The sequence below is a fragment of the Neolamprologus multifasciatus genome, chromosome 23 (assembly GCF_963576455.1).
Source record: "Neolamprologus multifasciatus chromosome 23, fNeoMul1.2, whole genome shotgun sequence".
In the NCBI taxonomy this organism is placed as follows: Eukaryota; Metazoa; Chordata; class Actinopteri; order Cichliformes; family Cichlidae; genus Neolamprologus; species Neolamprologus multifasciatus.
In genome coordinates, this window is record NC_140460.1 from 3,145,699 (window position 1) to 3,159,003 (window position 13,305).

Below are 13,305 nucleotides of genomic sequence, written 5' to 3' on the forward strand. Positions count from 1 at the left end.
ATCTGACCCTTTCCTGTCCCACAAAAGTGCTTGCACAGATGACACTCAATTAAAACAATGGATAGAATACCCAGAAATATAGCTTTTCCTTCCTACCTCTCACTTTTCAATGTTATTCTGCTTTGTCGTGTCCTTTATGATGGAAAGGTTGCTGGAGAGACAAAAGGTCCAGGCAGCTTTCAAAAGAGGTTCTTTCTCAACATCTAAAAAAAGTCATGGTGGCAGAAGGTCACTGCTAAAACTGTGAGAGTCGGTGCATGTCGTGCAGAATTGATGAGGTAAGTTATGAAACCAGACCCTGCTTGGCTAAGCATTTCTATCATTGTGGTGACCAGTGTTGGTCAAGTTACTTGAAAAAAGTAATCAGTAACTAATTACCGATTACCTCCCCAAAAAAGTAATCCCGTTACTTTACTGATTACTTATTTTCAAAAGTAAATAATTACTTAGTTACTTAGTTACTTTTTAAAAACATGATTTACAACCTGAATAGGTGATAAAGTGATAGATCTTTCAGCCCAATTCTACTTTTTCTGCATAATCATCATACAAAATGTAATCAAATGGAAAAGTCTCTTTTTAAAACTTGTTTTATTAGTTTTAATCTTTTAACTTTATGCATCAAGCAAACATTTAATTATATGCAACATTCTCTCAAGAAATTTGTTTAACATTTAAACTTATTTTCTGCACATTCCAGCACATATTTTATTTTTTTGTGTGTTTACACTCAGTCTTTCAAATAGATGCAAGTAAAACACAGCAGAAAATAAATAAAGTCAAAGACTAGCGGTCCTTTTGCTCTATTTTCACCTGTAAAGCAGGAGTGGGGTAGGCGGAGGTTTACCCTGGTGCAGGTGTGCCGCAGCGGTCAGTGGAAGAATCCGCGAGTTTCTCTGTGAGTTTCCCATTACGTCGTAGCTACTCGGTGCTTGTTTAGGGGTTTTTTTCGCTGTAAAAAGAAGTTTTCTTCCCACGCACAACGGACACTAATGTTTTTGTCACTTTTTATGGAATCAAACTCAAAGTAAGGTCAGTACTTCCACGCTTTAAACGCTGCACGCTCATACTCTCTCCCGCACTCGATATATTATCCATTGTTGATCTGCACACAGCTGTTGTCACGAACGTCGCACTCGCTTACGTCACTGTCATGAGACATTCTCGCAAAAAAATCACGGTTTTAGTAACGCAGTAACGCAGCGTTCCTACAGGAAAGTAACGGTAATCTAATTACCGTTTTTGCAACAGTAATCCCTTACTATACTCGTTACCTGAAAAAAGTAATCAGATTACAGTGCCCATCTCTGGTGGTGACAAAACTAATGGAATATTTTTATTGGTCATTATAACAAAACAAGGAAGTGCCAAAATCAATTGTTTTAAACAATATTTATTTGTTTTGTGTGTACATGGTAACATTACAGTACAATATTGAAAATAAAAATATAGCTTTGTACAAGCAAACACCTGAATAAACATTCAACACAATTTTCTTTTAGAAAATAAATACCACATAAATACTAAAAAGAATTCACAGGTATGCAGTGAAATGGCAGCTTACATGTGATGTGACGTTTAAAGTAACAGGAATAGCCACATTTTTGCAGCATTTTCATGAAGTTGTAGAACAATATGTTCAATATAAAACTCCCACTGGGAGGAAATACATGTTGAAGCAACATTTCAGAGCAATCACAGATCTTTTTACAGTTTACAAAGGGATACAATGATTCAGTGGATGTGTCTAAATAAGCTCTTTTTCTTACATTGGCTTTGCCGGATTAGTGTGTTATACTAGTGCACATAATATGTTTTGCAATAATGTGGTAAAAATTTACAGTATCCATATTTGTTTATTAAGAATATTAAGAATATCAGAGATTCCTATAATAGGCTGTCAATGCTGTTTTTGTAGCTCTGTGAGGGAGACTCAGTGCTGCTGTAATAAAAGAGAGAAGATTAGCACTGAGATTTCAATCAACTTAAAAATAAAGATAATAAAAATGGTTAATCCTTCTCTAACCTGCTCAGGTCGAATTTGGTTACATTCTTCTTCAGTTTTTTCAAGACCCACATAGCCATAGACACGCCTGATAACAAGGCAGTGCCCCCTGTTGCCACACCAGCGGTAACTGCAGTAATTGGAGCAGGAGCTGTGGAAACACGGTGAAATGTGAATAGTGTCAAACTTTGAACTGAAACTTGTTATGTTAAGTTTATGCATTTTAACTTCTTGTTCCCCTTGTTCTGTTGTTGCTCATTTACCTTGACAGGTGGGTTTCTCTGCAGTCCAGTTGCCATGACGATCACATGTCAGCAGCTCAGGTCCTTCTAATGAGTAGCCTTGGTCACAGGTGAAGGAGCACTGAGAGTTGTAAACTGACTCAGTGCTGGAACAATTGATGTGACCGTTTTTAGGAGGCTCAAGCAGCGGGCATCGAACAGCTGTTGTAGAGGACAGGAAGATTTCACGTTCATGTCATTGACATACAAATGAAGTTGTGAACAACAAGTAATCCAAGTAAAATGGGTTCACATGTACCTGTGCAGGTTGGTGATCTGGAGGTCCATTGGCCTGGATGTGTACACTCCATGCTGTGTGCACCTTGCAGCTCATGTCCTTCATCACATGTAAAATGACAAACCATGCCAAGTGGATGGGGTGTGTCATGACTAAGAGATGAAGACAGAGAAGAGCTGCAGCTGATCTGACCATTTGTTGGCACCTCTGGAGCAGGACATCCTTTTGCTAAAACAAAGAAAAAGAAAGAAAGAAAATTAATCAGTAACATATAAGAACACAGACATTGTTAAAATTGCTATGATAAGTGAAAGGTGTTTGGAATAAATACTGATACAACTAGAAAAGAAAAATGTGTATTTTATTGAACGTGTCCTCGTGATATAGAAGATGGGTGGGTTCTACTTTCCGTGTTCCTCTTACCTTCACAGTGAGGAATCTGCTGATTCCATGTACCTCCTGATGTGCAGGTCACTCTACTGGCTCCCACTAAATGGTAACCTTGGTCACAGCTGAAGCTGCAGCTGTTTTTGTAGCTGAACCTCATATCAGCATCTTCTCCACAGCTGACAAAGCCATTTGTCAAGTTTTGCAGAGCAGGACACTGAACAGCTACAAAAGAGAGGCAACAGAAGGAGTTAAATTAAAGTTTTTATTTTAATCATCCTCCAAATAATAAAAACTACACAATGATGAAAGGTAAAAACATGTGGCTGTACCAACACAGTATGGCTGGGATCCATTCCACTTTCCTGATGATTCACATTGCAGAGATGGAGATCCAGACAGTACATAACCTTCATCACAGGTAAAAGTACAGGTGGACTGATAGCTGAATGAGCCCAGAGGATCGGAGCATTTCATGGATCCATGTGTAGGCTCTGACATCTTCTCACACTGAATCACTGTAGACAACAGAGGGGGAAAGCATTACGCCATGACTCCATCACTGTGTAGAAAATAATAACAATCAATAAAATATAGCATCTCAGAATTTTAGTAGCTACTGGTTAATGTCTCATCTCTTCATTTATCTTGTTAATGCAGATTTCCAACTCACATTCACATGAAGGGTGCTTATCTGACCATTTTCCTGACCCCGAGCACCTCAGAGGAGTCTGCACACTCAGCTCGTATCCTTCCTCACAGGAATACTGACACAAGGAGTCATAGGAGAAACTGCCATACTTGTGAGAGCAATTGACATGTCCTTTATCTGGAACAATCACCTCACTTTTGTTACACTGCACAACTGACAACAAATAAAACACACAGTTAGATATCAAATCCTTTACATGACTTAAAATATGATTTAATCTAGGGGGTCATTTTTTTCATACCTTGGTCACACTTGTCTCCAAAAAACCCTTCAAAACAATCACATTTGTGGCTGTTGATGGTTTCAACACACTCTCCATGCAAACAGGAGTCAATCTTACAAGCCGCTGGAAAAAACAGACATGCTTTTATAAGCCTGCTAATCATAGTAAAAATAATATATCAAATAAACTATTTCTAAATGTTTTATCAGTAGATTACCTTAATAATAATGAACTAGAATAACAATCTAAGGCAGCTAAAATAAAGCATATAAGCCCCAAACTGTTGCTTACCTGTGTAGCACAGAGCCGTCTTTTTTTTCATACACCTCTCGTCATTCCACGTGCCTGGATTTTGGTCTCGTTTAATGTACATCTCCACACAGTCCTCACTGACTCCTACACTTTGTTCAGTTTTGCCATTGTTCGGTTCTCCTTCTGCCCAGTTTGTCGCTTCTTCTGTCAGAGTTTTGTTGGTTCCTACCCAGGTCCAGACATCATTGATCTTACGGATCCCTATCCAGTAGTAGCCCCTTTTTTTGGGCAGCCAGTTGTTAAGATGCTCGATCTCCTCCCGGTTCTGGATGGCCACCATGTCTGTGTAGCGCTCCTTGCACCAATTACGTGCATCATCCCATTTCATTGATTTGTTTGAGTAGACGTAAGACCAGGACTCAACACTAGTCCACATGCACAGCACTAAGGATACAGAACAGAGATACACATTAGATGCAATTTTTTGCAAAAATGCAAAAAAGTTTCTATCAGGCTCTAAAACTTGCAGGTGGGACGATGTCTGCATTGCACATACCTGAGCAGATAAAAGTGAACTGGATCCACGATGCACGTGCCTGAAATAATCCATCGCACAATTCCTAAAAAATAAGATGCATTAACATACATTAATAGTATACTATCAATCACAGGCTATAAGATACAACTGAATAAATCTGCAGTGCAGAGAGTTGAATTTAAACTGATTCAACTTCCACTCACCATTTTAAGTGATTCTTTAGCCTTTGACTTCAGCGCAGATCGATATGATTCTGAGGGCTTTGCGCTGAAGTGCCGGCTTTTATGATGGTTGGCTTGGTCCAGGTTTCCTGAAAGCTTTCATAACAATTGGACTTTTGAGTGGAAACTCCACCCTGACTCTTATACTCCTCCACTCTGCGAGAGGCTGTTCCTTTTGAGATAAAAAGAAAAGCAAAAGTTAAAAAGAAAAGCAAAAGAAAAATTTATTAACACCGTTGCTATTTTCGTTAGTACTTTCAGTATCATTGTCATGAGCAGAAAACAAGTGTATTTACTTCGGTTTACAAACTATTTTCATGAAGTTACTAGTGTATTACATTTTGTGCTACCTTACATGAGTATCACACTACACTGCACTGCACGTGCAAATATTGCATTTTTAAACATGCACAACCACTGCATATAGTGTTCTTCACTGAGATGCCATCAAAACATGCTGCTCAGAGTGCTTTAGAGAACAATAACATGTGCAAAAAGCTGCTTCAAAAGCACCTGTGAACATCATTTAAGTTAAAACAACAGGCAGGGGTTATTGAAGTCATTGTTCTTACTCTAACCATGGTTATCTGCAGGAAAACATGTACAGTCATCACTGCTTTGCATAAAAAGAGCTTCCCAGGGATACTGATGCTAGTAAGATTGCACCTAAATCAACCAATTATTGGAGCATGAAGAACTTTAAAGAGGGAAGTTCAGTTGTTATAAATACGTTTTCAGGGCACCTTACAAAGCCCAGCAAGCGCCAGTACCATTTCCCAAAGCAGGGGTTTCAAACATAAGGCAGGGGGCCAGAACTGGCCTGCCAAAGACTCCAATCTGGTCATTGGATAGTTTTTGGAAAATGTCAATGAGAGGATACATTTTAGATTTTTAACTGCATTTTCTATATTTTTATCAGCTTGTGAAAATACCATGCTTGAAAAGTTCCTGCTTTTTTACTGTCTACTAAAGATTTTTTTCTTTCACGTTATTAAAATGGGCATTTTTTTGTTAATTAACAAGATGTTTTATAATTTTAGGACAGACTGGGCAATGAGCTATCAGACTTTGTCTTTAAGTTTACAAACTAATTTCTTACAATTTAAGTCCAAAGACGGATCCTGACAGATTTCTTTCATTTACCAAAAACAGCATTTCTTTATCACGAACAAAAAGAGATGTTCTGTTGAAACTTCTTTTTCTTGTATCACAGGGTTTAAATGTGTAGTTTAAACTTCTTTAGATTGATAGAAAGAGTTTCACTTTACATGAAAGGGGGCTGTATGTGGCCCACAACGTAAAATGAGTTTGCCATCCTTGTCCTAAAATTATTCAGTTGCTTAGGAAAGACAGCAGGAGGAAACGGAGGCCTATCTGGTGTGTTGGTGGTCCTTGTCGACTGGGGCTGGGCGCTCATATATGTACCGGCTCACTCCTGGTGGCCGATTGGCGGGGCCTGGCGCCTGTGGCCCGGCTGGGCCCCTTCCGGGGGATGGGATGCCCTGAGGCCTCTGGGCCTGAAGCTCGGTCCTCTCTGGCACAGCTGGCTGCCGGCAGAGCCCGCCTGCTAAAAGTCCTTTTTTCTCTGATGAAGCCCCTTTACAATTGTTCGAGACAACCAGAGAAATGATTGTCCAGAGACGAAAAGGTGAGCTCTAACATCAGGCCTGTGTCATGCCAACAATAATGCATCTTGTGACTATTCGTGTGTGGGGTTACGTCTCATACATGTGCGTGGGATCACTCACAATTTTGCCTAAAAACATAGCCATGAATAAAGAATGGCACCAAAACATGAAAGCATTTTCCCAACCACCAACAAGAACATTTTGCTAATAAACAATGCCATTCCCAGCATGCTGGAGCAAAAGTGATAGCTAAGCTTGGGGAACATCATCAAATGTTTGCCAGGAAACTCCCCAGACCTTAATTCCACTGAGAACCTGGTGGACAAACAAAAATCCCCAAAACTCCGACCGCTGATTGTGCACGAACTGGCTGCCGTCAGCCAGGATGTAACCCAGAGGCTGCTTGAAAGAATGGCAGGATGCCAGGGCAAATGTCACAGGTCTTAAGAAAAGGCCAAATATTTTTACAAATATTGACCCTTTGCATAAACTTAATGTGATTGTCAATAAAACACATTTTGACACGTATCCTCAGTGTACAGTACAGTACAGTGTGCAATAGAAACAGCCAATAAAAAGGTCTAAACACAGAAGCAGTAAACTTTGTAAAAGCATATACTTGTGTCATTCTCAAAGCTTTTGGCCACAATTGTAATTTGTTAAAAAAAAAAATGAGGGGAAAAGAAGAACAAATTCAAAGACAAAGCAAATTGTATGACATAGGGTACTTAAGCGTTTAAAAATACACGTATTAAATATGAAGCCACTGAGAAGGAAATTCTTTTTCAAAGCTCTGAAACACTGGGAGCTGATAAGAGTCTATCTGTGATTGACTTGTGTGCCACTGACATGTTTTCTTGGATGTCAGGAGAGAATATTATCTTCATCACTAATGAGGAATTCTTGTGTTTGCATTTGTGCTTCAAGAAATCTCATGGCCCACGTCTAAACCTCAACTGCATGCAATGAATCATTCTGACTAATACACAACAACAGTACAAAGTGTGCAAACAGACGCTGCATAGAGTAAAACATGCTTTTCACAGTTCAGAACTGACATGTCATTGAAAAGGAGGTGTTGGTAGAAAGCAAGGGGAAAGATTTTGTAGGATCTCGACAGTCGCTTGTTTGCAAGTGTCTAGAGATGGAAAATGTGCGGCACATAGGAGCAGAGGTGTCTGCTGGCTGGCTGCGTTTCCAGATGTGACAGTTTACATCCTTCCTGTCTGAGCTGAGGCATCGGATTGTAGCTACTGTTACTGCCACATCTTAACCTGACTCCCTTCCACAATTAGATGAAACAAACTCTCTGATTAACTAACACAGCTGTGAATAGTAGAGCAATTACACAGTTGTAACTATGGAACAGACAGTTACACAACTCATCACTGTTAGTTACAAAAAATCTAAAGGTTTATTGGACTTCCCTGTCTTATTGGCTTGGTTATATGGGAAAGGCTTTGTCTTTTTAGAGGTTTATCTTTCTCTGACTGTCCTAAAACTTCTGTGTCCTTTGGCTCCAAGCTTAAGGTAACATGATAAATTACTTCTTAATGAAGTCACAGGGCAAACGGGAGTCTAATCACGCAAACTTAACTGTGAGGTTTGATTTTGACCTCTGATCTCTCCGATAGACACCGGCGGACAATCTGCCGCATGCTGCAGAAAACGGCCGAAAGCAGAAAATTCTCATACCAAACTTAGACATTTGATGATCTCACTTGTGCGTCTGAGTAATGTAACATAAAGTTTTCTAATGCAAATCCACGGTATACACAGACTGCAAGGAACGCAAATTCAAACACTTCGCACTTACTGCCATATGAGGGCGCCAGAGTGCGAGCGCGCCGTTAAATCTGCACATTTATAGCAACAAGTCGCGAATGTCCTGCCGCTTTAAGAAGCGAAGTAGAAATCCTGACCCAAATAAAGGTATGCGTGAGAACTACTCATGTTCTCTGTGGTCAGTAGACCTCTGCGCAGTTTGAGAGTCTACGGCGTTTTGCGTAAATCTACAGTCGCAATGGCAGACGCTCTGGCTAAAATCCCCGATGTAGAGATTGATCCAGAGGGAACTTTTAAGTACATACTGGTCAGAGTAAAAGCGAAAGATGGCGATGTGCATAAAGACATTGTCCGTGGCACAAAAAATGCCGAATATCACAGTAAGTTATTATAGTTGGTTTCAAGGGGAGCGTCAACTGCGTCAGTTCGGCGCGAGATATCGTGCACAGCAGTGACTGTTGGTGCCGATATAAACCTATAGCATGTAGTGTATTTTGCAATGTTGTCTCATTGTTATGGTCCCTTTGGTGGATTTTGCAGACGTGCATTGCGGAATAGATACTGCACAGAGCAGAGGGATGAAATTCATGCCAACTTAGTCGTTGGAGACAACTACCAAATTCCCGTATTTGATTCTAATTGCTATTTTTATTAAATTGTAACTAAATTACAATCTCAATTTCTTCTAAATGTCTTCATACATTTTCAGATCATATTTTTGAGAAGGTCAACCCTGCTATGGAGGCCTTGGGGATGGAGTGCAAATGCCTTGGAGGAGGAAAGATCGAGCACAACAACCAAGAGAAAAAGATAAGGGTGTTTGGAGAGTCCACTGTAAGTGAACTAAAAGCTGAATGAAAAGTTAAAATCTTCAGTAGTGTTTAATTCACTAATGTCAGGTCTCTTGCTCACTCGCAGGCCTTTGGAAAAGCTGACCATGCTGTTTCTGTGGAGAAGCTGAAGACTCTCTTCAGCGACTATGAGATCACCTGGTCGGACGACAAAAAATAGTTGTAACCTTTGTGACATTTCAAACGTCCGCCTTTATTTAACAGTTCTGTGGATCGAAGCACATAATAATGCTTTAACTGTTCTGTAACCATTCAAATACAGTCCTTCTGCATTTCACGTTTGGTTTCTTACTCAATAAAGCACAAATTCTGATTCTCTGCAGTTGTAAAAAATTTTGTCCTTCAGAATTGAATTGTGTATATGAACTCTGTAGATATTCCTGTAAATACCTTTTTGACTTTTAGTCCCCATTAGCCTCAGTTGAATAGGAGTACATTTGCCAGGCGTAAAGTCCATACAGGAAAGGGTGAGTTTAGAACTCTTTCTAAACGGTAGTGCAATAATAAATAAAAGCCTGCGATAAAATATCTCCAATCAGAAAACTAACAAGAACTCAGAGTGAGAAAATAGCCCGAACTGAGTCATATTTTAAATCACACGTTGAATTTTGAAAAGTTCTTCCGCCTTCAGCATTTTATGGCTTTAATCCAGTTCAAATTTCACTTTTACTTTTATGCTGCCAAAAAAAGGCACTTTAAAAATCTGTAGTAAACAGGTGGTACTTACACCGGACCACATGGTAATATTTAGCAGGCACAGTATTTGCTGTCATCAACTTCTTCAGTTTGCATGTTTGTAAACACTTTGGTATTTAGTAAAGGTCATTTGCAGATTCTGGGTCATTAACTTAAGCATAAATTGATGTTTTAATTTGATGACGGCACTGTAAACTTTGCAGTGGTGTTAAAGGGAACCACTTATTTGTGTCACGTGATCCATGAGCACATGAATGATTTTTGTCCCTGTTGTGATTTGGTACTGTGCAAACGTCTTGAACCACCCATCATTTCTTTGTTTATTGCACACAAAAAAGAAATATGTGCAAAAATAAACAGAAATACAATTTATAAGGTAAAAAAATAATTTGTACATTTCTACTGAGCTTGAACTCACGTAGGCAAGCTTTCTTGTCATTTATTCAGGTAGTCACTTCACTACCTGTATGTGCCACGCAAGCTTCCACCATGTTTTACAGATGCCTAAAGACACCCACTGTTGTACTTCTCTTCTGTACATGTTGACAATTTAAACCAAAGATTTTAGTTTTGGATTCATCACTCCATAAGACCTGATGCTGCTGATTTTCAGTCCAGTGTATAATTTGGCACTCCTTGGCCTTTTCCCCTCTTTCCTTCCTTAAGAATGGCTACATGATGAGTCTTCAGTAAAAACTCATCATACACAGTTTTTGTCAGGTCTTTGTTGAATTTCTTCCTATTAAGAACATGTTGTAGTTTTTAGGCCTGCCACTTCTCCACTTCACCAGTTTCCTCAAATATGTTAAGGACTCAGGCTGCTTTACTAAGATGTCTTTTATCTGTAGTCACAACACTCATTCATCCCTTGAGCTAGGCGCCTTTTTAATGCATGACTGATTCATAGGTCAAGTGGCCTGATTAATCAAAAAACCATTGAAAGTCGTCATGTACAAAGATATTGCTCAAGACCACTTAAAAAGTGTAAAGAAATGAGTGGTAGTGACTGTGAAGAGACAAGATTCATTCTGGTGTTTATTTTTTAACGTGACACAGTGTGTGTTTTAAGTGTGTTTCTCCTATAGTAGAACACAAACGCTGCGTTTTCTCAGCTCTGTTAACAGTACATGAAGATACTTTGGGTGACTTTACACTGACAGTTGATTGTTGTTTTTAACTTTAAAAAGTAGCTTTATTCTTCATTATAATGATGAAAGAAGTAATAGACCTTTTACCATAAAAGACTACATTTACATGAAATTCACAGCCCAATCTTTCCGATGATATTTAGGTTGGCAGCATGCTAATTGTCACCACTGGCACACATTCCTGTACTTTCCGTTTCACTTTGACTCGCTCAGTGCTTAAAAAATCCCAAAGAAAACATTTGGATAGAGAGTACCATGTAACGTTGCAGACAGGATTGGAATTAGCTCATGTCGACACTCTGAATAGACCTTAGTTCACACTGAGTCACATCAGAAGACTTAAAAAATGTTACTGGCTAAATTCTGCCAAATACCCCATGACCCTAACAAAAACAATAACAAAAGCCATTTTCCTTCCACTTTGTATTCCAATCTACAACCGGTTTCCTTTAAACTGATAACCTTTCCATTATCTAGGTATGGGGAGGTCTGTGTGGGAGGTAGGAGGCTTAAAGTGAGTTACACTCAGCCCTTTTCTTGTAAAATGAATAATTTACAGTAAGTAATTAGCAAATTCTTTGTAATCTTATTAGAGGACACTATCATAATATTTCCATTGTTTTTTAAAGCATTTTTTTTTTTTCATATATTCATTTTACCCTATTTAAATGCATGTTGCTTTGAAGGTTCACTAGACTGTAAAAGTGTCTAATTTATTGAGATTAAACTGTAGTTTAGGTAACAATATAAATATATATATAGATTTGGTTACAAACTATATATATATATATATATATATATATATATATATATATATATATGTATGTATATATATATATATATATATATATATATATAGTTGCTTTGAAGGTTCACTAGACTGTAAAAGTGTCTAATTTATTGAGATTAAATTGTAGTTTAGGTAACAATATAAATATATATATATATAAATTTGGTTACAAACTATATATGTATATATATTTATAGTTTGTAACCAAATCTTAATATTTAAGTGGTTGCAAAGGTTGCAAAAGCCTTAGAAAAAGTCATGAAACTGAAGAAGTTGTAGGACTGCTGGATTCACTGTCGATCAAATAAAAGAAATGCTTTTATTTTGGGGAACACTGAAAATATGAGTCTTGAAAAAGACAAACAATTACTGAATTCTACAGGATTCAGTAATACTGGTTTCTTTTTTCTTTTCTTTTTTTTTAAATTATAACATAGTAGTAAGGGGAAAAACCACCATATTGCCATTGTCCCGTGTATTTTTATACTTTCAAATGCACTTCAAACAGGTTGGAGCCTTGTTTCCTGAAGAAGAATGTCCCTTCCTGTAGCAGCGCCAGCTCACACCTCAGGGTGTCTGGAAAAGAAGTCACAAGAATAACCAGCATGGGTTCACTTTAATGTTTAAGATCTTATCTCCAAAACAATAGCCAGTACTCCATCAGGTCAGAGTCAACAGAAATTCCAGATGTTCCAGATAAAGATGTGTGTGTGTGTGTGTGTGTGTATATATATATATATATATATATATATATATATATATATATATATATATATATATATATATATATATATATAATGCAGTTGGTTGAATGTTATAAATAGCTGCAGAGAGGTGAACAGCTACAAATATCTAGACAGAAACTGCTTCCAACGAGGCAGAATCAGAACACTTCCATCTATAGGACTTTATTTATTCTAAAGAAGATTTACTGATATTACAGATTGCATAATGTCCCTTTTTTCAAGCTATAAATAAGGGTTAAGGCCTAGGAAATTTTCATTTATGGCCATAAGACTTTTCAATAAATATGCACTTTTTTCAAGTGAAGGCATCTTCTTTCAGCCACTACAGTGGATCACCATCCTTCATCATTCATCCTTTTCTGTCACATCAGCCCTCTGCTTGTCCTTTCCCACATCGATTAATATTTTCTGTGGTTTTCCTCGTTGATTGAATCTGGGGTCTAACATCAACTGAAAGAAAAATCAGCTGATTGAAAAATGCTTTTCTAGACTCTACGTATTATAATTGAGATATGGAGAAAGCAAACCTTTTATACCCCAGAGAGAGATTTGAAATAAAATGCTACAGGGGAAAATACAGAAAAGGGGATTTTTTGTGGGGGGGTTTTAAGGGAAAGAAAGACATTGATTGTTTCCTTGTGTTCATGTCTAGTCTAGAGGTCATTAGTGGGCCAGGTAAACACAAGGTTCCAGGAACTCAGTGAATTACTGTCAAAGGAAGAGAAGAGAGTAACTGCGGACTGCATCCTTCTTACTGTAATTACTGCCCCACCAAATTGTGTCAAAAAATATTTGAATTTATGG

At 38.2% G+C, this 13,305-nt stretch overlaps 2 protein-coding genes across 3 annotated transcripts; one reads left to right on the plus strand and one right to left on the minus strand.

Moving 5' to 3' along the window:
- Window positions 1-1,390: 1,390 nt before the first annotated feature.
- Window positions 1,391-4,976, minus strand: LOC146490723 (E-selectin-like). 2 transcript variants are annotated; one of them, XM_085152118.1, is made up of 11 exons: window positions 4,840-4,976; window positions 4,655-4,718; window positions 4,138-4,542; window positions 3,865-3,969; window positions 3,585-3,776; window positions 3,244-3,429; window positions 2,948-3,136; window positions 2,546-2,752; window positions 2,269-2,448; window positions 2,027-2,156; window positions 1,391-1,939 (listed from the first exon to the last, which is right to left on the minus strand). In XM_085152118.1, the coding sequence occupies exons 1-11, from the start codon at window positions 4,840-4,842 to the stop codon at window positions 1,888-1,890; spliced, it is 1,713 nt and encodes a 570-aa protein (XP_085008244.1). In that variant the 5' UTR covers window positions 4,843-4,976; the 3' UTR covers window positions 1,391-1,887. The 2 variants fall into 2 exon arrangements, with proteins under 2 accessions (XP_085008244.1, XP_085008243.1); XM_085152117.1 differs by having other exon boundaries at window positions 1,391-1,942.
- A 3,447-nt stretch (window positions 4,977-8,423) lies between these two features.
- LOC146490724 (14 kDa phosphohistidine phosphatase) lies at window positions 8,424-9,439 on the plus strand. The gene is made up of 3 exons (XM_085150249.1): window positions 8,424-8,650; window positions 8,980-9,104; window positions 9,189-9,439. Exons 1-3 carry the CDS (start codon window positions 8,437-8,439, stop codon window positions 9,279-9,281), a joined length of 432 nt encoding a protein of 143 aa, XP_085006375.1. The 5' UTR covers window positions 8,424-8,436; the 3' UTR covers window positions 9,282-9,439.
- Window positions 9,440-13,305: the final 3,866 nt, after the last annotated feature.

Bases quoted from the DNA above. Each gene is read 5' to 3' on its own strand.
- LOC146490723 (XM_085152117.1), bottom strand. The intron at 4,543-4,654 runs GTATGTGCAATG...CTGTATCCTTAG, and splicing joins GTTCACTTTTATCTGCTCAG to TGCTGTGCATGTGGACTAGT. The intron at 3,137-3,243 runs GTACAGCCACAT...TCTCTTTTGTAG, and splicing joins ATCCCAGCCATACTGTGTTG to CTGTTCAGTGTCCTGCTCTG.
- LOC146490724 (XM_085150249.1), top strand. From the start codon at position 8,437: ATGTTCTCTGTGGTCAGTAGACCTCTGCGCAGTTTGAGAGTCTACGGC. The intron at 8,651-8,979 runs GTAAGTTATTAT...ATACATTTTCAG, and splicing joins AAAAAATGCCGAATATCACA to ATCATATTTTTGAGAAGGTC. The intron at 9,105-9,188 runs GTAAGTGAACTA...GCTCACTCGCAG, and splicing joins GGGTGTTTGGAGAGTCCACT to GCCTTTGGAAAAGCTGACCA.